This window comes from Alligator mississippiensis, chromosome 11, assembly GCF_030867095.1.
Source record: "Alligator mississippiensis isolate rAllMis1 chromosome 11, rAllMis1, whole genome shotgun sequence".
Taxonomy (NCBI): domain Eukaryota; kingdom Metazoa; phylum Chordata; order Crocodylia; family Alligatoridae; genus Alligator; species Alligator mississippiensis.
The window spans coordinates 55,091,001-55,116,524 of NC_081834.1; the positions used below are offsets into that span (position 1 = coordinate 55,091,001).

Sequence of the window (25,524 nt, forward strand, 5' to 3'; positions counted from 1 at the left end):
TGTGCACCCCCTGAGAGCGCTGGTGCATCGCCTGACAGCAGCATTTCCTGCTTAGGTATGGGCGGGGGGGCTGGCAAGAGCGCCGGTCTAACGCTGACAGCACCAGCCAGGGTGTGGGGACGCCAAGAGAAGAGATCCCTGGTCGTAGACTGGCTGCTGGGGGGAAGTACCCCTCCTGACTCAGAAGGCACCAGTCGACCATACTTCACTTAGAAGGATCAAACCAGGACATACCAAGGTTAAGCCCTTTCGAAAATCTTGACATCAGTCTGATGGCATTGGGCTGGACTGTCCAGTCCAGATCTGATTGTCCAGATCTAGGACAAGGGCACTCCATTTAAAGCCAGAAAGCTGAACAGGTGTAAAATCAAAGCAATGCAGCAGTGGCTCATACCATGCCACTTGCTTTGCTGTTCACACTTGTGCATCCTCCTTGCCTTATAGCTCAGGTGTACTTGCAGCCTGCCCGGTTAGTGGGTACGTTCATAGGACATGACTCCTTGCAGCCCAACAAAGCCCTAAGGTTATGATGGCCCCTCAGTTGGAGTGTGCAGGCCCAAAACAACGAGACAAAAGAAGAGACTGCGGAAACCTAGAAGGAACAGGAAACCACTTACATGCTCAGAGAGGCAGAATCACCAAAGCTGGCATCCTGTGGGCCCATCCCAGATCAGGCAGGGGAGGATGGAGGGAGGGGAGGACAGGGGTGCTGGGGGAGGGGAGGAGTTCAGGTGTTCATCTCCTGGGGGCAATACAGCACAGGACAATCCAGGTGAGTCTGTGGAAGAAGGGGCAGATTCAGGGAAAGCTCAGGGTGGGGTGCAGGACACGTGAGAAGAAACCAGTGTGAGGGAGACGGGGTGGATCTTGACCCCTCCATTGACACCCAGGAACAACCGCGGGGTAAAGGAGAGTCTCCCCAGCAGGAAGCAGTACTTGGTTCTTGCACATGGCTCAGTGGGGCTTTCTGTCCCAGCAGGCCTGACCGGGGCCAGAAGCCCTGACCTCCAAACCCCGGGGTGACAACCCTGGCAGCAGGGTCCTTGGGCCCAGAGGTGGGCAATGAGGGGCTAAAATAGAAGATAGCTGGTCCTTATGGGGCACTAGAGCCCTGGCAGAGGGAAGACAGGTCATCCTGAGCGGCCTGCAGGCAGGAGGCACTCGATCATCATGTGGGCTGGTGGACGGCACCTCTCACGCCTGGTGCTGCTGGGGTGCAAGGGGACACTCACCTTCTCAGTGCTCCCCACCTTCGCCTCCTCCCCTCTGCCGCCGTGTCAGCACTGGGGGTGGGAGGCAGAGACACTGGTCACCTCGCAGACACCCAAACCCCCAGGCCCTGCCACTTCTACCAGTCCATGCCCCGGCCTCCCCTCTCTCCACCGCTGCCTCTGTCCCAGCGACTGGCCCCGCGAGCCCTGCCGGACCCATCTCCCTTCCTCCCCCTGTGCTGCTGGGCCTAGGGCTGGTTCCTGGCTGCGGTCTGGATATACACAACGGGGAGGGCTCCCAGCACAGAGAGCCCAGGGCTGTCGACCCCTGCCCCAGCCCTGCCCCACCTAGACACACAGGGCGCTGGAGGGACTTGCGGTCAAAGGGACTTACTGAAGACACACGAGTCATTTCCCCTTTACTAACCTATTCCCTTCAGAGGCCTCCAGAGCTGGGAAGGAACCAGGGGTCCTGGCCCTCGACCTGTCCTTCTCCTAACCTGCGAGACCCTTCCCAGGACCAGGAACAGAGTCCTGGCTCCAGCCCTCTCTCCGCTCCTCACAGAGATCCCACACTCACAAGCTAACACCACAAAAAGCATCATACCTTTCCCCGAGTCGTGTCCATTTTAGACCATGTTGCCCCTGGGTCTGGGTGCTCGCTTCAAATGTGGACCCTGGGCCAGCCTGGCACCCCACCTCAGCCAGGCAGAGGGCCGCGGTCTGCGTGGAAGTGTCTGAAAGCCAGGGTCCCTCTGCCTGGGTTCCGGCCTCTCTGGTGACGGGCAGGCTGGCCTGGGTCCCCGTGTCCATCCTCTGGGAGGGGAATCTGCTCCTGATTGCACAACAAGTCACTGGTTAGAGATGGATCATGGACAGAATAGGATGTAGTTTAATAAAGTCAAGTGCCAAGTGCTGCACCTAGGGAGAACGAGTCACCATCACATTTACAACCTGGGAGATGATTTTTAAGCAGCACAGCAGAAGAATGGGATCTTGGAGTCATAGTCAACACCAAGATGAACTTGAATTGTCAGTGTGACAAAGTGATAAGTAAAGCTAACCACAGTCTATCATGAATTAGCAGGTGCATCACAAACAGGTCGAGGAAGGTGATACTTCCCCTCTATGCAGCGTTTCTAAGGGTGCAGTTGGAAAACAACGTCCAGTTTTGGATGCCGCACTTCAAGAGGGATGTGGATAACCTTGAGAGGGTCCAGAGGAGGGCCACTCATATGGTTCACGGTCTGCAGGTAAGGTCCTACAGAGACTAAGGAACTTGGATGTCTTCAGCCTCTGCAAGAGAAGGCTAGCCATCTACAAATTCATCAGGAGGTGGCGGGGGGGTGGAATGAAATAGGAGATACTCTATTTACCAGGGTACCTGTTGTGATAAGAGAAGTAATGGCCACAAACTGAGAGAGAGCAGATTTACATTAGACACAAGGAAGAACTTTTTTACGGTAAAGGTAAGAAGCTCTCCCACCTGTCTCTTGGGGCTTCATACAGCCCGGGGCCAATCCCCTCCTAAGACGTGACCTCATGCTGCCTGAGCACAGGATCCAGGGGCAGACATGATGTGGGACTGACAGATGGGAAAGCTGCTTTTTTTCGGGCACTGGCACCCTGAGGGATGGGCATCATAGGTCATCCTGACCTGCCTGGAGGCAGAAGAGGCCCTGATCATCACCCAGGTCCCATCCAGCTCTGATCCCAGGCTCACAAACTAACACTACAAAAGGCACCATACCTCTCCCCGTGTCCTGGTCGTTGTTGGCGTTCGCCAACCATTGTCTGGGTGTTTGCACCCGTCACGGGCAGGGGTTCGGTCTGGCACCCCATCCCAGCCTGTCAGAGGGCCCTGGTCTGGGTGCTGGCGTGTTCATGCCCAGGGCCCTCTGCCTGGGTGCTGGCCTCTGCATACAGGGGCAGGTTGGTCTGGGTCTCCTTCTCCTCATGATACCCTGCCTCCATTTCCTGGTGGGGGTTAATGGTCCTGGTTGCACAACAAGGAACTGGTCAGAAATGGGTCCTGGACTGAATTCATCCCCACCAGCACCGGAGAAGGAAGGACTCCCCTATCTGCAAACAGCACCACTTGCAACACCCCATAGCCTGACCCAGAGCCCACAAACTACCCAGGACAGCCTCACACCTCACCCTACCCTCCCTGTCCCCAACTTACCCCCTCCAGGGTGGCCAGCACTCCTCTGCCATCCCCTCCATATCCATGGGAGTCTGTTGTGAATGTAAAAGGAAAATGGCAGTGAAGAGAAGATCCAGGCTGTGGGCCCAGAACTGGCACATGATGAAGTATGGGGGGAGACTAGGGAACAGCAATCCAGGGAGCAGGAGAAATCAGAGCAGCACAGACCTGTCACCCCACTGGTCCCACTGTGACATCCACACAGCTCACGTGGAGCCCAGCCCTGCACACACAAGCCCTCCACCCACACAGCCAGGGTCCAGCCTTGCCCTGTGCACACACATGAGCACACACACTTGCCCCCTCCTCCCGGGGCAGGGGCATGCACAGCGACTCACCTCCATGGGGCTGTCATCCAGATCCTGGTCCTGCTTTCTCTGGGCCTTGAGGGCCAGCACCAGGAACAGGTTCTGGCTCCTCAGCGCCTCCACTTGGGCCTGCACGAGAATGCCCCCAGTCATCAGAGACTGTTTGTTTTAATAAATCATTTAAGTGTTTTATCAAAAATACATGTATTATAGCAAAATAACAGTCAATACATTTGGTCACACAACAGTACTAGTATTTTAAGATGAAGTCATAATATAATGCATGGTTTAATTATGCCTTGTTAGACATGTCAATGGCGTTTGCTGGCCAAGCTTGTTGTTACATACGCAAAGATTTACACTACAGTCAGCAAGGCACAGGCTTTGAGGTGTTTTTCTTCTTTGACACACTTTGCAGCTTGTTACTGCTGCATAGGTTAGCTTTGGCATGGAGGCACGGCTTACAATGCCAGGCATGATCAACTGCCAGCCTGCAGACCAGCCAACCTGTGGAGCCATAGCATCCAGCCCACTGGGACCCCACAGGGCACAGAGTTTGGCATGAAGTGATGGAAGCTCTCCGCAGCCAGATCCAGCCCCACCTGGGCCACTGCTGGACAGAGACATCAGGGTCAGGCCCACCTCTAGCATGTCTGCATTGGGCCGGACTGCTCCCTGTACCACCCCGCACATTTAGATCAGAGCCCAGATGCCCCCACTGCTGCCTGGCCCCTGTCCCGGTGCATTCAGATCGGGGCCTGGGTGCTTCCCATCCCAGCAGATGGATCAGGGTTGGGCTGTGCATCCCCCCACAGCCGGATAATACCCCACCACAGTGAGCCCACATGCTGGATTAAGCCCACCTGGAGCATCTGGCCGCAAACCGACCTGGCATTGCTCACCTGGCCCATGGGGCAACATGGTTGTGCACCACTAGTATAGAGCAGCGATGCCCAACCTTTGCCCTCCACCAGGCAGATGAATAGTGTTGGGTTGGTCTAGGGGCCAGATACAACACACCCTAATGCAGACGTGTGGTGCCAGATCCAGCCATGTGCTGCTTAATGCAGACCCACGTCAGATATGACCTCATGCTGCCCAATTAGGAACCACCCACCCCAGCTAAGACCTGTGCACCCCAGTGCAGTCCTGCACCACACCGACCAGGCATGTGTGGCAGGCTGTGGTGCTCCGCACTGGAAACCTGACAGCTGGGAGCAACAATTCATGCTACAACTGCACCTCCACTACCAAATCTCTGGACACTTGGGGGCTCCTGGGGGAAGAGCACCAGAGCAGGGAGTCCTGAGCCTGCAGCAGGTAGCCCACATCAACCCTGGCCCTGAAAACAAATCTGGGGGGCACATGCCCCCCCATGCCCTCCTCCCAGAGGGTGTGCATGCAAAGGCAGGGAGCCACCTTCCCCCCTACCCCTTGGATGAACTGCCCATGGCTGTCCTGCTCCCGGGGCCCCAAGTACCATGCTGGCTGGGCAAAGCCCCACCCCAGTCCCTGCCCTGCTCCCTCCCTCACAGGGGGGGCTTCGATCTGTGCCCACTCTGCCCCCAACCCACTATAGACCTACCGTCAAGGAGCTGCTCCCCTGGCTGCCAAGCTCTTTCCCAGCTGCAAATCTGAAAGAAATGCTGAGTTGGAGTCGTGCAGCCCGGGACTAGGACTTGTGAATCCCATTCTGGGACTGTCCCACACACTTAGGAACAGGCGGTCTCCCTAGCTGGAAATCAGCTGTCTCCTCTCCTGCCCTCACGCTGCCTCTCCCAGGGAGGAGGCTGCCCAGGCACTGGAGGCTGGGTGGACCTGGTGGTCTGTGACAGCTGAGCGGGTTTGAGCTCAAAGGGGCCAGGACTTGGGATGCTCTGGGGTGTGACGAGGCTGTGGGAGAGCCAGGAGGGCACTGGGGCCAGGTTCCTGCGGGGCACAAGGGGCGAGGGCTGTTACCCGTGATCCTCTGGCACCAGCGGTTACAGGGTGAGAAATGGGAGCTGGGGACGTGTCTGTTGGTGCGGGAAGGGTTGGAGAGGCTGGGCTGGGTGTGGGAGGGGGTGACACAGGCAGGGCAGGTGCCATTGTGGGGAGACAGACCCACCCACACAGGGGAGGTGGAAATCCCAGCGATGGCAACTCAGGGAAGGAGGGCAAAGTCCCAGGTGCAGGAGCCCAGGGAGCAGCCAGGAGGAACGGGGCAAAGTCCAGGGGGATGTACAGGGACCGCCAGGGTTGTAGGGACATGGAAGCCAAAGATTATCATTTGGAGATGGTCTCTCAACAGGGGGCTGTTGTGAGGCTGAGAGCTGGGCTGAAGGCAAAGCCGCTCTCCCCGACCGTCAATACGAGGCTGTTCCTTCCCGACTCTGTGGCTGTCCCGATCCCACAAGAAGGTCGTGGGGTGGGAAGTGCGCAGTGAAGGAGCAGCGGTCGTCGTGTTGCTGTTCAGTCTTGTCCTGTGAGCAATGCGGGGAGGGAAAGAAAGGCCCATCCATGCACAGCAGCGCAGGGCAATGCAGATCTGGGGTCACAGCTCCAGCCATAGCAGGGTCCCTGGGCGGCCTAAGGGGGACCAGGAAAATAAACTGGGTGTGAGCAGCCTCCGCCTGGTCTGCTTCTTGCAGGGAAAATGGGGAGAATGGGAAATGCTTGAACAGAGATTTGAACGGTATTGAGGGGCTAGCAGGGCAGAGATCAAACCCCGCAGTGGGAAGTCATCTGTATTTCTACAAGCTGTTGTTTTGGGCAGGAGGCTCTGGGCACTGACAACATGTTTCAGCTTGAGGAAGGGCAAAACCTGCAGGTCAGTGAAATCCTGACCAAGTGTGTGGAATTAGGGATGCCACAAGGGAAGGAGAAATGCACGTTTTAGCAGGTGCCTGCAACCGCCTGACGAAATCCTGGGGTTGAGGACATGCAGCCAGACCTGGGCCTGTGGGGAGCTGGCAGAGTCCCTGGGCAGAGACTGAATAACCTGTGGCAGTGAAGGCTGGCAGCGCCCTGGTCCCCGTGCAGGCGCCCTGGGGTGACACTGGCCCTGCCCCGGCTGGAGAGGAGAACCGCACGGTTCCTCTCAGGGGGACGCACCAGGCTCCTCGCAGGCGCAGGGTCAGGTCTGGAGCAGCCCTTGCCATTGAAGAGCTTTGAAATGAAACATGAGAAATTAGATTCAATGGAGGGGAGAGCTGGATTATTTTTCTTTCTTTTATATCTCCCCTCCCTTGCCCATCCCCTCCCCCCGGGAAAACTGAACACTTCCAGGACAGCCTGAGATTTTAGGCTGATATCTTGCCTGCTCTGAGTTTTTAGGCAGGTCTCAGCCCCAAATAACAGTCCTGACAGCTCTGAAAAGCTCTTGGCTGACAGCAGATACAGTGAGAAATGCTGGGTGTGTTGAATTGTTGTGTAGTGGCTTCAAACCCTTTTTCTGCTGTTTTCACTGGAGTTGTGCCGAGCTGCTGCTCCACAAAGGGTTACCCGATCCTCCGCGATCCCAGGGCTGGATCTTGATCCTGGCTCCTCCCAGCTCAGCATCAGGACAGTTATTTCGCAAGAAGGAAACGGCTTGGGGTGAGCCCAGCCCTGAGCTCAGGAAAGTGAAACTAGCCCTGTGCCCTCCCATCTCACAGCCATGGCCGCGGCGAGCGCTGTACAAAGCCTCCGGGACGAGGTGACCTGCTCCGTCTGCCTGGAGTTGTTCACGGACCCGGTGATGATCCTGGGCTGCGGGCACAACTTCTGCCGAGCCTGCATCGCCCAGTGCTGGGAGGGGGCCGAGACGGACGTCACCTGCCCCCAGTGCAGACAGACCTTTGCCCAGAGGCTCCTGGGCCCAAACAGGCAGCTGGGCAATTTAGTCGAAGTGGTCAAGGGCCTAAGCGTGGGGTCAGCGGAGGGAGCCTGGGGCAGGATGGTGTGCGAGCAGCACGGGGAGGCTCTGAAGCTCTTCTGCGAGACAGACCAGGTCCTGATGTGCGTGATCTGCCGGGAGTCCCGGGCGCACCGAGCTCACCCCGCGGCTCCCATCCAGGAGGCTGCGCAGCAGTGCAAGGTACGGGCGCACGGGCCCGGTCCGGCTCTGCAGCTGGGGGTGACGTACACCTCTATGCGGCATTGGGTCTTTCTACCCCGCGGCCACGGCACAACGGCGTGGCTGCACACGGAGGCTGGTTTGTGGTAGCCTCTGTGCAAGCCATCCTGCTGGGGGGAGGCGAGAAGGACCCAAATGCCCTTTGTTACGTTCCTGACTCAGCAAAGACAACGGAGACGTGCTCTTCTCCACCCCAAAACCCCGGCTGTTTGATTCGGGGACAAACACCACCTGCCTGGAAAATGACTGTAACTCTGGGACAACAGAGCGGGGAGGGCTGGTCTCCAGCTCCATCCCATAATAATGACTAGCACTTTAATCTTATAATGGCCCAGTTACTACACCCTTGTCATCAAATCTTGCCTTTGAAACCAGACAAAGCAGGAATGCGGCTCCCCAGGCCCTGGGCATGCAGAGCAGTGAACCTCCTCCAGTGTCACCGACCCACGGTTGTGTGCAGGGCTGTATCTTGAAACAGGGGATGTCCGGCACCGGTTTCCCTTCAGTTGTTACAACCCTCCCTGGGAGCTGCCTGGGGACTCCTTGGGGATGGGGGGAATGTAGCGCGTGGACAGACTCTGTTCCCCTCGGACAGACCCCACGTGGCATGCAAGGCCGTATTACTTTCTGTTTAGTGCATGTCCCTGACAGTCTGCACTTCCCACTGCTTGCAGTGTTGCCTTGTGGCACCTCCCTAGGACCGGCTCCATTTTTCTATGTGCTCTTCCTGCTGGGCAGGAGCTGGCTCCACAATCCAGCTGGAAACTGGCTGCTTGCTGCTCCAGCTGTGTTAAGCGCACACTATTCAGTGCAGCTTCCTGCAAGGGTGCGCTGTACCGGGAGCTGTTGGTCCAGTCTGAGCACATGGGATTTCCTGGTGTCGTGCTCACAGCAGACCCTCAAGCTGCCCTCTCGGTTCTGGTGCTGGGAAGAGACTCCAGCTTCTCCCCTCCAAGGAGAACTGACCCAAGGAGTTTTCCTTCCCGCAGGAACAAATTCAGACTCAGCTGCAGTTGCTAAATGGGGAGAGGGAGAGGCTTGAAGCACTGCGAGGGAGTGAAAGCCAGAAACACGAGGAATACCAGGTGGGTGCTGCTGGGGTCCGGCTGACGTGGGGGAGGAAGGAAGGGACGTGTCGTGCTCTGCATGTTTGGTGGGACAGTGACCGTGGCATTTTGTGACCGTGTGTTGCAGGGTGTTGTGGCAGGTGCATGGAGCCAGGCCTTGCAAACAAAAAAATTGTGTCAGCTGATATATATATATCGGTGTTTCACCTTAATTGCTGAAAAACGTGGATTTGGGGTTTATATCATAGAAGTTTGCATTTTTAAACAGAGAAAACCAGGATTAATGATTATAAGAGGAAATCTTTCCTTGCTGACACCCATGGACTTCTCCCCTCCTTAAGGTCCTGGCTCTCAGGGAAATAGAAAAAACCTTTACAAAATGAACAGAGTGAAGAGATCCCAGGCAGGGCCCCAGACCTGAGCTACCCCCAGCTCTGTTCCAGACAGTGGGAGGTCGGGGGTCCCAGCCATGTGGACAGTCAGGACCACGGGGCCTTACAAACCATGCCCTGACTCTCCCCAAAGCGGCTGCTCTCCCTGACGTGGTTTCTCTCTGTTCATGGCAGCAAAAGGCAGCAGCCGAGAGGCAGAAGATTGTGGCTGCGTTTGAGCGACTGCGCCGGTTTCTGAAGGAACAAGAGCGACTCGTGCTGGCCGAGCTGGGAGAGGTGGAGAGCGGGATTGAGAAGAGTCAGGGGGAGACTGTCACCCAACTCTCTGAGGAGATTTCCCATGTCACCAACCTGATCAGGGAGCTAGAGGGGAAGTGCCAGCAGGCCGCCAGTGACCTCCTGCAGGTGAGGCACATGAAATGTCTCCAGTCCCAGTGCAGGGGAGGGAAAGGGCTAAACCTTGGGTCTGCCAGGACCAGGTGCATAACTGAGGAGGGGCGACAAGGGCAACAGCCCCTGACAGGCACGTGGTGGCAGTGATGGGAGATGCAGAATATCAGCCCCAGCTGCTGCTGCCCTGTGCATGCCCACTGCCCAAGGTGCATGGCTGCCCTATTACACCTCTTGGGGATCACTAAATCAGGGCTTGTAAAGGGGCTGAACTTTCCCCAGATCCTCTGTGTGTGGCACTCGGAGTCTGAGAACAAAGTGCGTCCCCTCGGGCAGGGCGTCCCCGGCATGGGGCATTGCACTGAGCTCACTCTTGCATCTTTGTCTCTCCCTTTAGGACATGAGGAGCACGCTGAGCAGGTACGTGGCTCCACCTGACTCCCCAGAGAGGGAAGGGTCCTGGAGACAATGCAATGGGCACATCTCTGCAGGGCACCACAGCACAGCAAGCGCTGGGACTGTCCCTGAGGTGGGAAGCATGAACGTCCCGCTCTTCTCCTCGGGGAAGTGATGGCTTTGGGCACTGGCAGCCTGCAGACTGTAAGGTGTAATCTGGGCTTTCCCCCTCTTGTCCCCGGGGAATAGTCCTGGCCACCAGAGCTTGAGCCAACTACCCGTGAAGTCTCTGCTCCTTTCTGATCCCAGGAAATGTCCTGGACGTTTTGGAGCTGGAGAAAACATCCCTGATGGGGATTGCTCCCGTCTGGGGGAGCTGCCACTGCCACCGTGGGCAAGTGGTGCCTCCCGAATCAAGTGGGTGGCGTCGTCTGTGGGGCCAGAGCTGGCAAGCTCTCTCAGCACTGCTGGCCCTGTCATGGGGGGCATGTTCCCCCCCGTGCTCCTCCTGTGCATCGCCTGTGACTGCCACTGTCTATGCTGCCCCTGTGGATGAGGCACATGGCCAGAGTCAGTCTCTAGGTCCCTCCATCCACCCAATGTTTCTACCATGTAGCTGAGCTGCAAAAAGAAAATCAAATAACACAGACTCGTTTTTCCCAGGTGCAGGAAGGAGCCGTTCCAGCTGCCAGAGGGGATTTGCCCAGAGCTGGAAACGAGACTCAGCATCTTGTCTGGACAAACGCTAGCTCTACAGGAGACTCTGAAGAAGTTTCAAGGTACTGAGAAGGGGGCTAAGAAAGGGAAGAGGGAGGTGTCCTTGTCGAGGAAGAAGAGACAAGCAGTTGGTTTGAATTTGGAGGCAGCACCTTTTTTAATTAGGAGATAAACTAAATGTGCTGGATTGATATCGCAGGGAACAGGAGTGAAGACACGAGGCAAGGGTCTCTCTCTGCCTTTTCACGAATCACTGATGAACCAGGGCTCCTCTGGGTGCCCCTTTGTCCTGGGTGCAGAGCCGCAGGGCCCCTGCTGCTCCAGCGCTGCTCAGCATGGGCACCTGCAGCTGGGGCGGTGGGAGCTGCGGGGCCCTGCCCCACTCAGAGCGAGCCCCCAGGGCCTCATGTCAGGCCACCAAAGTTAAGAGCCAAAATTAAACATGAGACAAGCTGTCAGGTTTGGATCCTGCTGGCTTAACCCCAGGGGTGCAGCAGCAGGGGGGGGGGGTGTTCCCAAGGGGCAGCAGAGGAGCAGGGAGGGAGCAGAGCGGACAGGTGGGGGGAGGCCCGGATGAAACTGCACCTCTGGTATCCTGCACCCCCACAGGGGCTGCTGGAGCAGAGGGCCACTCTGTCTGGACCCCTGGACTTCCCCAGCCAGCGCCAGCCCTTGCCTGTCCCCTCCGCCAGTGAACAAGAGAGCTGTGAAGCTCATCCCCTTCCCACAGGCTCCCCCTCCACCCCCGCTGCTTGTCCCTTTCTGTCACTGAGTCCCTCACCCCAGTATCTAAGGGGGCAGGACGGGCTGGGCACTGAGCTCCCCTGTATCCGCGGTGTTACATTTCTGCCCCTACTGCTCTGCCTGCACCTGCAGCTCCCTCCCGCCCTGTCCTGGGAGAGGAGGCCGCGCTGCAGGGGAGCAGGGAGATGTGGAGGCAGCTTCTGCAGCCACCGTCCCAGCAGCAGGGGAGGAGCTGCCCCGGGGTCTCTGCTCCGTCTCAGGGGCTCTGGACCGAGGCAGGTCTAAGCCAGGAGCATGAACCAGACACCACAAGTCTGATATCTGTGCCCCTTTCCCCTGCAGAGACCCTGCCGTCCACCTTGGAGAAGGGCAAAAGGTTACCAGAGGGATCATACACAAAGGGTAAGCGCTGGGGAGCTGGTCCCGCCATTAACACAATGATCCAGCAGAGCCCACGGCCACCCCGGACAAGAGTCAAACCCTCTCCCAGCCCAGCACCAAACCCCCCGCGCTGGGACCTGGGGCGCTGGGCTGGGATTTTCCTATTCTTGCCTATGGATTTGCAGCTACCTGCTCCCTTTCCCCCCGGGGCAGGGCTCTCCCCCGTGCCAGGCTGAGGGGCTGCGGGGCCGTCGGTGCTCAGCCCCCGGGCCCAGGGCAGAGGCAGCTGCGGGGGCCCAGGACGGTCGGAGAAGGACGGGGCTGGTGGGGAGGGGGAGGAGCGGCCCGTCTGCCCCGGGCTGAGCTCTGCCCTGACGCTGCCATTCTCTCTGCCAGCGACGGTGACTCTGGATGCAGACACGGCAAATCCCTACCTCGTCCTGTCTGCGGATCGGAGAAGTGTGAGATGGACGAACAAACGGCAGCAACTGCCTGACAATCCTGAGAGATTTTATGTGAACGTGTGTGTGCTGGGCCGGGAGGGATTCACCTCCGGGAGACACTGCTGGGAGGCGGAGGTGGAGGTGAGGCAGGGGGCCTGGGCCGTGGGGGTCGCCAGAGAGTCTGTGAGGAGGAAGGGAGGGATCAGATTTAGCCCCGAGGACTGGATCTGGGCGGTGGAGGGCTGTGGAGATCGGGTCTGGGCTCTCACGGCCCCTGCTCGCACCCGCCTGTCCCTGCACCGGGCGCCCAGGAGGGTGCGGGTCTGTCTGGACTGTGCGGGGGGGCAGGTGTCGTTTCTCGATGCTGACACCGAGGCCCCGATCTTCACCTTCCCGCCGGCCTCCTTCGCTGGGGACAGAATCCGGCCCTGGTTCTCGCTCTGGGTGTCGGGGCCTGGGTCCGAGCTGAGACTGTGCCATTGAGTGATGGGGAACAGCCGGGGAACGGACCCCCCACGCGGGGAAACGGGCCGCTCTGGCTTCCTATTCTCTGTGACCCCGGAGGAGTCCCGTCTACCCGCCCCGTCCCCTCCTCTCTGCCCCGGGAGCTGCCCAAGTGAAAGATGCCATTTCGCGGACAGCCTGTCCCGGCACTCGGTGGCCCTGGGGGAGTCGAGCGCGGCCACCAGCACGGACCCTTGAGGACGCCGCCCCAGCGATGACTCTGAAACCCGTGCTAAGCTTGGGCCTGCTCACAAAAGTGAAAATACAGAATACGGATGCTAACTGCATGTTGCAAGAGGACGCGAGGTCATGGCTAGGCCATCCGAGAAGAGATAATGAAGTATCTCCTCTGCTCATCTTGCTATATTTAGGATGATTTTAGGCAGACTCCTAGCTGTCTGGTGTGTAACCACATGAAATGTCTATCCTTGATTAATTCATATGGTGAATATTTCTTTTGCAATTAGCTCGTGTTTATGTGCAGGAAGAGACATTCGCCCTATGTGATAGATGTCTCCTCCTGATTCAGTGTGTTTTTCCTGGCTGTTAATCAGTTTCTTGATATGTTTCAAACCGGATCACCTCTTGTTACTGAAGAATTCATTCAAATTAGAAACTTCTGATAACAAGTGATGTGCAGGTTTTTACCATCAATTATTGCTTGGGACTCTCTTGATTTGCACAACTAAAAGTTTGCTTTGAAGATGCTGAACTAAGAGGAGAAAAAGGCAGTAAAATAGCAAACAGCAAACAGCGCGCGGCCCTCCTGGGGCTGGGGCTGGGGCTGGGGTCCGTCTGGGCTGGAGCCTGAGCCCATCCAGGCGCTGCCTGTGGGAAGCTGCTGGGCTGGTCTGTGCTTGAGCTGGTTTTTCCCGCGCAGCAAAGGGCCCTGGGCTGGGGCTTCTCCGAGCTGGAAGAGTTTCACTCAGGGCAGGCGCCTCCCTGCATCCGGCTCCTCCGACATAGATTCATAGATGTTAGGGTCGGAAGGGACCTCAATAGATCATCAAGTCCGACCCCCTGCATAAGCAGGAAAGAGTGCTGGGTCTAGATGACCCCAGCTAGATGCCTATCTAACCTCCTCTTGAAGACCCCCAGGGTAGGGGAGAGCACCACCTCCCTTGGGAGCCCGTTCCAGACCTTGGCCACTCGAACTGTGAAGAAGTTCTTCCTTACGTCCAGTCTAAATCTGCTCTCTGCTAGCTTGTGGCCATTATTTCTTGTAACCCCTGGGGGCGCCTTGGTGAATAAAACCTCACCAATTCCCTTCTGTGCCCCCGTGATGAACTTATAGGTAGCCACAAGGTCGCCTCTCAGCCTTCTCTTGTGGACGTTGAAAAGGTCCAGGTTCTCTAGTCTCTCCTCATAGGGCTTGTTCTGCAAGCCCTTAACCATATGAGTGGCCCTTCTCTGGACCCTCTCCAGGTTATCCACATCCCTCTTGAAGTGCGGTGCCTAGAATTGCACTCAGTACTCCAACTGCGGTCTGACCAGCGCCCGATAGAGGGGCAGTATCACCTCCTTGGACCTATTCGTCATGCATCTGCTGATGCACGATAAAGTGCCATTGGCTTTTCTGATGGCTTCGTTACACTGCCAGCTCATGTTCATCTTGGCGTCCACTAGGACTCCAAGATCCCTTTCCACTTCTGTGTCTCCAAGCAGGTCATTCCCTAGGCAGTAGGTGTGCTGGACATTTTTCCTCCCTTGGTGCAGCACTTTGCATTAAACTTTGTTGAATTGCATTCTGTTGTTTTCTGCCCACTTGTCCAACCTGTCCAGGTCTGCTTGTAGTTGTTCCCTGCTCTCCGGCGTGTCCACTTCTCCCCATAGCTTTGTGCCATCTGCAAACTTGGACAGAGTACACTTCACTCCCTCGTCCAAGTCGCTGATGAAGACATGGAAGAGTATCGGTCCAAGGACCGAGCCCTGCGGGACCCCACTGCCCACACCCTTCCAGGTCGAAACCGACCCATCCACCACAACTCTCTGGGTGCGACCCTCCAGCCAATTTGCCACCCACCGGACTGTGTAGTCATCCAGGTCACAGCCTCTTAACTTGTTTACCAGTATGGGGTAGGAACCCGTATCGAAGGCCTTCCTGAAGTCTAGGTATACGACATCCACCCCTCCTCCTGTGGCCAGGCGTTTTGTAACCTGGTCATAAAAACAGACTAGATTAATCAAGCATGATCTGCCTGCTACGAACCCGTGCTGGTTTCCCCTCAGCATAATTTGTCCTGTCGGGCTCTCGCAAATGTGAGCCTTGATAATTTTTTCAAAGATTTTGCCAAGGATGGAGGTGAGACTGACTGGCCTATAGTTGCCCGGGTCCTCCTTCCTCCCCTTCTTGAAAATGGGGACCACATTGGCCCTTTTCCAGTCCTCCGGGACTTGGCCCGTGTGCCACGAGCGTTCAAATATTCCCGCCAGTGGCTGTGCAATGATGTCGGCCAGTGCTTTCAGTACCCTCGGATGGAGCTCATCCAGGCCTGCCAACTTAAAGGCATCCAGTTCTTCCAAGTGACTCTGCACCATCTCAGGGTCTACACATGGCAGTCTGGCGCCTTGCTGCTGCCTCTCTACAACCCCAGTGAGAGACTTGTCGTGCCCCTCTCTTAGGAGCACTGAGGCAAAGAACTCATTGAGGAGTTCAGCCTTGTCCCCCCTGTCCGTCACCAATTGCTTCTGCCCGTTTAGCAGTGGTCCTATTCCTCCCTGGGCCTTCCTTTTACTCCCTATATATCTAAAAAACAATTTATTGTTGTCGTTTACTTGGGATGCCATCCTCAGCTCCATGGTAGCTTTGGCCCATCTAACTGCCTCCCTACAAGCGCGAGCAGAGGAGGTATATTCGTCTTTGGTGATCTCTCCCTGTTTCCACTTTTTATGTGCTCCCCTTTTGGCCCTTAGGCTGCCCTGGATTTCTCTGGTCAGCCAAGGAAGCTGTTGGCTACAAATGTCGAACTCGGGATCCTTAAAATTCTAGTTTATTAGGCAGATTGAAACACTGTAATCATAAACCTTGGGGCTGGTCCCCACACACACACACACACACACATGCACACACATACACACAATCACAGTAGCAGGCTACAGAGTCAGGTATACCTATCCTACAAGCGCTGGAGTCTGCCATTGATGGCCAGTCGAGGCTTGTTTCAGCGTGGTGTTATCCTCCAGAAGGGGGTCGCCGGCTGGTCCTTCTGGCTGGACAGGTCTGGTCGAGTTGGAGATTGAGATCAAGAGGGCGCCACTGAGACTCACTTTTCACTGCCTTTTATCTGTCCCTGGCAGACTTTGGTGACTCCCCAGTTTTCTGGTTTGCCCAATCCAGGGGTCATTGACCCTCGTGGGACTTCCCCCCCCCCCCTCGGTGGCTACTGGACAGTATCTGTCAGCCCCAGGGGTCGTCCGCATGTATGTGCATGTTTGGGAGTCCGTTGATGAATTTAGAATAGGGCTCTGGGAGCGGTCGATCTGGAGACATTCGGCCCAAAAGTTGGTCTCTGGCGTTGATTAACTCATGCCAGAGCTTCTAGCCCTTGATCAGTGACGTTTAGAGATTTCCCGGTTGTTACATTGTCTTCTATTGAATTCTTTCCTTGGTTGATCTGCAGCTTCCAGGTGATAATTGCTGCCTGCTTCCATGTTACACATTCAATCATGATTCACTCACTCTTTCACAGGCCAGCCTGATACAGGGAAGGGCAGTTTGATTCCTGCCCTTGTTAACATTGTTACAATGTATAATTTACTTATGAAACTAAACATATTCAGTTGAAAGTTGAAAGGTGAGGAGTATAAAATATAAGCTACAAATGCCACGGCACACAAATAGATAAAAATACCAAACTACAAGGGGAGATAGAAAATGTACACACACAAATTTTAAAATCTTAAAGTGAAAGAGAGAAGAAGGAAGAAAAGGTAGAAAGAGAAACATATCCAAAGAGGGGAGAGCAAATGCAGGCAGGAGGAAAAGGGGGCTGTCACAACCCAAAGTTGTGATTTTTTTTGTTTGTGTGTGCTTCGGCACCGCTAAATTATGTTCCCGCTAAATTGCAGCTTCTTTGCACGGTAGAGTTTTCTGCTGCAGAAGAGAACCCACGTGCAAAAGAGTATTCCCGCCAATTTGTAGCTTTCTTTGCATGGTGCATTTCTTTTGCATCCAAGAAATGCACGGTGCAAGGAGTTCCTGCCATTTGTATTTAGATTCGTGCCACATTATTGGCTGATCCTAATAAATTCACATGTGGCAGCTAGAAATTGGCTTGCTAGCCATATAAAGGGCTTGGGTGGTTTCCGCCCAAGGTGGAGAGAGAAAGCAATTGGAGTTCGGGAGAAAGAGCGTGAAGATCTCTAAGCGCTGCGGATCCTTACGGACCCAATGTTTTCCTTAAAAGGCAATAGAGGTCTGATAACTGAACCCGCGGAGCTTTAACAACTCTGGGGAAAAGAACGAACAGCCTCTAGCCTCTCCCCGTCGCCGATAAATTCCTAGATGTATCCCTTCCTGTATAAGAAACTACCGAACCCACGGAGCTTCAATAACTCCGGGGCCAAGGACAAATTGTCGTAGTCCTCTAACGAGGATTTAAGCGGAGCTGAACCTGGAAACTGTCCAGCCTACACCACAACCATCTTTGGTGTAAGTAAACAATCTTTCAATCAACCATTACGCATACGTGACTAATTCTAGCTCGCCACTGGTCTTCTCCGATCCCGCATGCCCAGGCTGCTGGCCACAGCCCGCGTGCACAAAGACGGGTCCGCATACCGCTCCCGGCCTGCTCATGGCGACATGGATGGGATCGGGAGGCGGCCCGCACAGGGGCTTTCTGCTACAAAGCCTCCTGGCCCCTTTCCCTCTTTCCTCGCATCGGGATCGTCTCACTTTCTGCCTGAAGGATTGTTTCCTTAAGGCACAGCCACCCTTCCTGGGCTCCCATCACTTCAAAACTCCTACTCTGTAGTGCGTCCTGGACTAATCACCTGAGTTCACTGAAATCAGCTTTCCTAAAGTCTAGCACTTTCACCCTACTAGTTACCTTACCCACTCAACGTCTTATGAAGAATTCTATTATTAGGTGATCACTGTCCCCAAGATGGCCACCAATCTGTAGGTCCCCTACCATGTCATCCCCTGTTGCCAATACCAGATCCAGTAAGGCATTCCCCCTAGTGCGACCGTGTACCTCCTGTGTCTGGTGGAGGTCTTGTACACAGGATAGGAACTTACGTGAATGGTGGGACTTTGCTGTCTGCGTCTCCCAGCAGATGTCTGGGGAGTTTAGGTCCCCCATGGACCTAAACCGACATGGACGGTTCCCTTGTACAGCCCGGCCCTGCGCCCCTTGTGGCTTCACGTCCACAGAGATCTCAATAAATATCTCACCTGGGGTTTGCAAAGGCTTTGGCTCTTGGGCCTTCGCTCCCCCTCTTCTCTCCCTCCATCTCCTCTGCACTGGCTCCTTGCTCGGGCTCACACAGAGAACGTCCCATGCAAGTTGGACACTGCTTTTCCTGGGCCTGGTCTTGGGCCTTTGAATTCTTCACCACGAGGCTGCTCAAGCTGGGCCATGCTCTTATTCACCCACAAGCCTCCTCCCTCCCTTGGGGCAGCCGCGTGGCACCGATGGTGGCGCAGGAACTCCACCTACCTTCGAGTCGGTGTTTTCCACCTCCAGATGTTGACCACACAAACTGGGACTGGAGGTAAATCAGGACTAAAGGTGAAAGCATTTGCAACATTTATTGTCTCCAAACCAGTTTTTAGGCAGTTCGTAGCCCAACAGGAGAGTTTTATGCTGGAAATATTTTGGGCTACAGCAGGCTCAGCTAGAAGTGCTCTGTGTTTTCAATTATTAGGTAGTAGATTGACAAGCTTCCCATGTTGTTTCCATTGTATTTGTCCTTGCTACCTCCCCACAAAGGATGAACAACCACTTTCAACAGGAATCAAAGGGTTTCACCCAGGGACTCTAGACAGAGCAACAGACTGTCAGAGCCATTTACAGAAAGGAAACATCCAGCTCTTGCTCTAGTCCAGGGGTCACCAACCCCTGGCACGTGTGCTGAGCATGGCATGCGAGGCCAGTTTGCTGGGCACACCACCGCCAGCCTGGGCTGTAGGCAACTGGTGCCAGCCACAAAGCCCAGGCCACTCCCAGCAGGCGGCTGGGCAGCTACAAGCCCTGCAGCAAGCAGACTGGGCTCCGTGGCTGGCAGCAGCTACCCAGAGCCTGGGCCGGCTGCAGCCAGGAGGCTGCAAACATGTGCTCTGGGCTCTGGCATCAGCTCCATACCAGCAGGTGCACGCGCACCTTGGAGTGGACGGCGGGGGAGGGCCCTGAGGCAGCGTAACCTTGGCCTCTTCCCCGCTGCTGGCACAGAGCTGATGACTGGGCTCCAGAGCCTGGCGCAGCTGTTTGTAGCCAGCCTGGGTTCTGGGCAGCTCCACGGCCCCAGCATCACCTCCATGCTGGCACCGACTGCACGTGCACCTCAGAGCGGACAGCCCCAGGCCCTATCCCCACCATCCGATCCAAGGCATGCAGCTGATGCAAACCACTGAATGACCTGACAGGAAATGGTAACGAATGAGAGCACCCTAAGGAACAGAGAAGCTGATATAAGAAATGTGGTGTGGGAGTGAAGAAAAGATAAATGAGGACAGGAGCTCAGAAAAGAGAAGAGCTGGAGAAGCAGGTGTGTGAGCTTGCTTGACTCTGTAATGGCCTTACCATGTAGAAGAGCCCTAAGTACATTACAGATGTATAATAACGCATAGGTGTGCCAAAGAGCTCTTGTTTCACTGCCACTAGCAAAGTAGTGTCCACTTTCTTCAGCTGGAGAAAGGGAAGACGACAGATGGAGAAGCAGGAGAAACAGCTGCAAAGCAGCCCCAGACACAGGCATGGGTGAACTGGGCAGCTGCCTGGGGCCCAGACAGAAGCGGGGACCTGAAAATTGAAAAAAAAAAAAAAAAAAAGAATAAAATTGCAAAAACGTTTACATAATTGAGCACATACCATACTGGCAACATTACCTATTCAGAACAAACTATTTAAAGACATTGATACCACAGATGCGATAACAACATTCACAACAAGAAATCATTATAACTGGCAATATGGGGCCTGATACTGCAAGTTTGCCCAGGGCTGCCAGGAGTCTAGGTACCGTCCTGCTGAGAAAAGAAACAGAGAAGAATGAGGAAGGTCGCCAGCAAATTGAAGGAAGTGATTATTTCCCTTCTCTTCTGCACTGCTGAAGCCACATCTGGACTACTGTGTCCAGTTTTGGGCCCCCCACTACAGAAAGGACGTGGACAAGCTGGAGAGAGTCCAGTGGAGGGCAATGGAAATGGCTACAGGGTTAGGAAACATGACTTCTGAGGAGGGGCTCAGGGAACGGGGCTTATTTAGTCTGCAGAAGAGAAGACTGAGGAGGGATTTGATAGCAGCCTTCAACTCCCTGAAGTGGGGTTTGCATGAGGATGAAGCTGGACTGTTCTCCGTGGTGGCAGAGATCACAGGACAAGGAGCAATGGCCTCAAGTTGCAGAAGGGGAGGTTTAGGTTGGCTATTAGGAAAACTCTCACTAGCAGGGTGGTGAAGCACTGAGAGGTGGTGGCATCTCAATCCTTGGAGGTTTTTAAGGGCAGGCACAACAAAGCCCTGGCTGGGATGATCAAGTTGCAGATGCTCCTGTTCCTTGTAGGGGGTTGGACAAGATGTGTCCTCCTGAGGTCCCTTCCAACCCCCATTTTCTATGTTTGATAAGGAGAAGAACAGGCAGAAGAGATTGCACACACTGGACTGCAAGAAGAGGCAAGCGCCATGATGTGTGGGAGGTGCAGGAGCATGCACAGCCCTGGACAATGATCCTCGTTTGAAAAACACACTGACACAGGGGAGAGAGAGAAGCAGTTTGCAAAACTTGGCAACCCGAAGCATCAGCAGTGAAAGAGAGCGCCCAGCAAGCCATGTACTCGCACTGAATGCCACCTTCCCTCCACATTCCCTGGTTTACCATACTTATGAACGAAGGATATTCCTAACACTAGGGGCTACTAATTACTAAAAATGCTGATAACTAATGACACTCACTCCCTGCAATCCTGTCCTCACAGGGGGCATCTCCAGCTGCTTTACACCATTCTCTGCTCTCCCATACAGAGGGGCCTTTCAGGAGCAGTGTGGCCGATGAGGTCGGCCAGTCAGACACACAAAGGGAAGGACAACCACACCGTTCTCCCTTGCAGGCCAAACTCTGTCCCCTGGGTGGGTCCTTGCTGAGCTGGGATGTTCAAAGCAGGACCTGGTTCAAAAACAAAGCTCAGTTTGGGGATGATCATGAGTTAACCCATTCATGCCATCTCAAATGGGCCTAGCCTCACCAAACACAGGATTGAACCCATTGTTCCTGGTAATTGGGCATCTAATTTTAATCCTGCTCCAACATGCAGTCATTGACACATCAATGTTGCCTATCCTTGTCGTCCAACTAAGGGATAATAAAGTATTAGAGAGAAGGAGGAAATGCCCCTTTGCATTGCTAGGGGTTAAGGAAGGAATAGGATCCCCCTGAGACACCTCAACACCATGGCAATGCCTGGTGGTGCATTGGGTGCAGGACCTGGCCCAGCGTCCCTGCTCAACTACGCTTCAACAAGGTGATGCATGTCCTCGTTGCCATCACATTGCCGTGACGATGGTGCCGGGGCAGAGATAAAAGCAGAGCAGAGTTTTCCTGCTCTCTCTGTGGTCGACAGAGATGAGAAGAGTCAAGTTAGTGGGTTGTCGCATTTCATTGTAGCCGTAGTTGTCTTTTGTTCCTTTTGTTCCATTATCTGTATTGTTAGTGATCAGTGTCTCTAGTCGGTAGTATTAGCAGTACTAGGAATTAGTCTTAGTATTCTTTCTAAGTAGTCTAGTTAGTAGGTAGTTAGTACTCTTAGTTATTAGCATTAATAGGACATAGTTGTCCATCATGTTAGTAATAACCCCCTTAGTTCCTAAGTATCCTGGCCACAGGGGCACGGAGGAAAGGCACCGTTCACAGACTGTGCAGCTACGCGACTTGCTGGGAGTTTTCTCACCTCTGCTCCTCCTGGTTGCCAAGTCTTGCAACCTGGATCTCTCTCTCTCCATTGCTGGAGTGTTTTCCTAACGCAGGACAAGGCCTCCAGTTCCCCACAACCTCCTCCCTGGGCCGTCATGGAGTCTGGGCACTGAATGAGCAGAGCTCGCCCTCGGGAAAGCAGGACATGGGTACTCCAGTGCTGGGCCCTGGGGCAGCGCTGAGCTCGATGAGCCCCTAGTTGTTTCTAGCCTGGAGGAGAGGCCGGGCCCCAAGTCGGTTTCTGCTAAGTATCTGCTGCCTTTTTTTAGCTGCCCCCGGTGGAAGTAAAACAAGGGAGTGAGAATCCCCAGCCACCGTCCGACACCTCCAAGGGCAGGATGAGAGCCTGCCTGGTTTGGGACCCTGCGGAGGAGGAGATGCTCCAGTGCCAGGTTTGAGGACCCTTTGAATACCAGCTGAAATATATATCCCTAATACACTAACTGAATGTCAGGTAAGTGAAATTCCCTTCTACATCCAGACAGTAGAAAAGTTCGGCAGGAGCATGCTTCAGTTCCAGTGAGATCCAGGATGACTGCCTGCCCTCTCCCCAGCGTGCCTCTCCCAGGACAAAGGAAGAGCCAGTCTGCCCTCCCGCAGGTGTTTCTGCAAGTCAGGCCCCGTGGCCCAGGGGGACTTAAATCACGCAACTGGAGTAAATAAGTGGAGGGGGCCGGGCTGAGGCAATCTTAGGCCAGGAGACAGAGAAAGAGAGCAGAGGATTTCTTCACATCCTACATCCAGATCTTTCAATGATTAAAATGAAACACCACTAAGATACAAATATAGATACAGATATCATGTGGTGCTTCATTAAAAAAAAAAAAAATCACATAATAATGTGGATTTCGGATTACTTTTTTAATTAAAAAATTGGGGATATTTTAAAATCAGAAAACCAAGATCCTTGATGACCAATAAATAGCTATAAATGCATGGGGGTGCCGACAACGCTGGCTAAGCAGGTGGGTTTGCCAGGAAGGGGAAATGGAGAAAATGGACAGAGCAGCTGGGACAAAGTGAACAGCACATGTGAGGTGCGCATGTCCATAGATAGACACAGCGGCCCCGTGACCTCTGGGGATTGCTGCTAAGGCCCAAGGGAGGAGACTAAAGCTGCCCCACCCCATACCCACAGCCTGGGCATGGGATTGAGGTGGGTGTTGGGGGGCAGCGTGTGTAGCCTGCGTGTGTGGTGGGCAGTGGAGCAGCCCCGGGGCTTGTGCGGGCTGTGGTTTGGGGTGATGGGAGGAGCCCTGGGCAGCGCCGGGACTGGGACAGCGCTTTGCTCCCTCCGGTAGACACATGCTGAGAGGTAGATGGAGATGAGCCCTGCCTCCCCCCTGCCCGTGTGTGCTCCAGTGCTGTCCACTCGTGGGATCTCTGGCGCTGCTCTGGGGTCTGCGCTTCGGGACTGTGAAACCCGTAACTCTTCCATAGACACGAGGAGGAATTACAGGTTTCACATCCTTGAAGTGAGGACTGCCAGAGCAGCACCAGAGATCCCCAGAGAAAGAGAGAGAGCGCGTGTGCACGTTTGTGCCCATGTTGGTTCACCGCTCCATCCAGGAGCAGCACAGACCATCCGCACACACGTCCTCAGCCCGACCAAGGGAGTTTGTGCCTGAAAGTTTGCAAAGAACAATTTTCCCACCTCTTTCTTTTGTGCACTAAAAGAGATCACATTCACGCCAAGAACCTTGTCTGCCCTGTCCTCGCACCAGGACACAAGCTCACACCCGCCGCCAGAAAAGTCAGTGGCAGAAATTCCCTGGCAAGAGCCAGTTTTTCTTCAAATACAGTCGAAATACGGGTTTAAAATTTCATCAGAAAACACCCAATTACATTTTACTACTTCACCTGATTTCTAATACCATTGAAAACAAAAAGCCACTTACGCACACAACCCTCCCTTAGATAACATGAATTAAAAATATGTGGGGCTGTATTTGAAGTCTCGTGGGAAATATTACCGCTCTTAAGATTCATTAAAAAAAAAGAACACAGCAATCAAGTTTATAAATGCCTTAATAATCCACACTTGCTGTTGTATAGTACATAATGACATCGGTGCTGGTCATGGTGCCATGAGGAATATGCTCCTTCAGGTGCTGAATTAGTGTGCACTGAAAATAAGAGGGAAGGAAGAAATGTATATAAATGCAAAGCAAAAGACATGATGGCAAAATATGCTTTCTTAATCAAATGCGGCACACACACGCACACCAGAATGTATTTCATGATTACAAACATACTGAATCCTGCCCCTTTGCAAAATGCAACACACCAAAGCAGGCAATACCTGTCCCCATCAGTACACCAGTTTGGGCAGTGTTCCCCATCCCCTTGCATATCCCTTCTCATCCTCCCTCACGAGACCTCAGTAATGCCTGTACCTAACCTGAAACAAAAGGCACTGGTGGCTTTCTTCAAGAACGTCATCGCCTTTCCATCCTCAGCCCTTAGGGCTGTGCGTTCCCTTGCAGAGCTCGTTAGGGCTCGTCTATAATTCTCTCTCTGCGGCTCTGAGTGTTTCATATGTCACAGTATCTGAGATCCAAAGCTGTTGTGAACCTAGTCATCACAAACAGCGGATTAACATTTTTGACTAGGTCACCTTGATGATTGAAACCGTTTCATACTTTAACGCTTTGGGGATTGCAGACATAACTAGCTGCACATCCTCCAAAGCATTCAAGTTACACACAACATGACCAGTAAATGAGAGTACACTGAACACTACTACTGCTCGCTCTTGCCTCTTGCAGGAAAGGTAACTAGCAGCAGGACATTGGCCACCCTTGTCCCCTTGCCTTATCTGTGGCAAGCTGCGGTGTAATGCCTTGTGGTTGTGTCAGGGTTGCTGTGTGGTTTTACTAATAGGTTAGAGGAGGGATTGGCTCGGGATGATCCTGCCTCTGGTGAGGGTTGGGACTAGATGGCCTCTGAAGGTCCTTTTCCAGTCCTCCTTTATATGACTCTATGATAAAGTATATATTTTTTTAGCTCATGATGAAGCTATTAGGGTCTTTACATACAAGCAAGATGCATAGATTCATAGATTCATACATGCTAGGGGTCGGAAGAGACCTCAACAGATCATCGACTTTGACCCCCTGCATAGGCAGGAAAGAGTGCTGGGTCTAGATGACCCCAGCTAGATGCATATCTAACCTCCTCTTGAAGACCCCCAGGGTAGGGGGGAGCACCACCTCCCTTGGGAGCCCGTTCCAGACCTCGGCCACTCTAACTGTGAAGAAGTTCTTCCTAATGTCTAGTCTAAATCTGCTCTCTGCTAGCTTGTGGCCATTATTTCTTGTAACCCCCGGGGGTGCCTTGGTGAATAAAACCTCACCAATTCCCTTCTGTGCCCCCATGATGAATTTATAGGCAGCCACAAGGTCGCCTCTCAATCTTTTCTTGCAGAGGCTGAAGAGGTCCAGGTGTCCTAGTCTCTCCTCATAGGGCTTGGCCTGCCATCCCTTAACCATACGAGTGGCCCTTCTCTGGACCCTCTCCAGGTTATCTACATCCCTCTTG

At 54.3% G+C, this 25,524-nt stretch overlaps 1 protein-coding gene across 2 annotated transcripts; it reads left to right on the forward strand.

Moving 5' to 3' along the window:
• Positions 1–6,785: 6,785 nt before the first annotated feature.
• On the forward strand, positions 6,786–13,488 carry LOC132244099 (zinc finger protein RFP-like). Of its 2 annotated transcripts, none has more exons than XM_059715108.1 (7): positions 6,786–7,782; positions 8,811–8,906; positions 9,455–9,685; positions 10,068–10,090; positions 10,730–10,845; positions 11,870–11,929; positions 12,305–13,488. In XM_059715108.1, the coding sequence occupies exons 1-7, from the start codon at positions 7,363–7,365 to the stop codon at positions 12,832–12,834; spliced, it is 1,476 nt and encodes a 491-aa protein (XP_059571091.1). In that variant the 5' UTR covers positions 6,786–7,362; the 3' UTR covers positions 12,835–13,488. The 2 variants fall into 2 exon arrangements, with proteins under 2 accessions (XP_059571091.1, XP_059571092.1); XM_059715109.1 differs by having other exon boundaries at positions 10,068–10,199; positions 12,305–12,499.
• The last annotated feature ends 12,036 nt before the right edge of the window (positions 13,489–25,524 follow it).

What these genes read in the sequence shown, in the direction of transcription:
- LOC132244099 (XM_059715108.1), top strand. Translation starts at nt 7,363, where the DNA reads ATGGCCGCGGCGAGCGCTGTACAAAGCCTCCGGGACGAGGTGACCTGC. An exon ending in AGAAACACGAGGAATACCAG is followed by an intron (nt 8,907 to 9,454) that starts GTGGGTGCTGCT and finishes TGTTCATGGCAG; the next exon opens with CAAAAGGCAGCAGCCGAGAG. An exon ending in ATGAGGAGCACGCTGAGCAG is followed by an intron (nt 10,091 to 10,729) that starts GTACGTGGCTCC and finishes CGTTTTTCCCAG; the next exon opens with GTGCAGGAAGGAGCCGTTCC.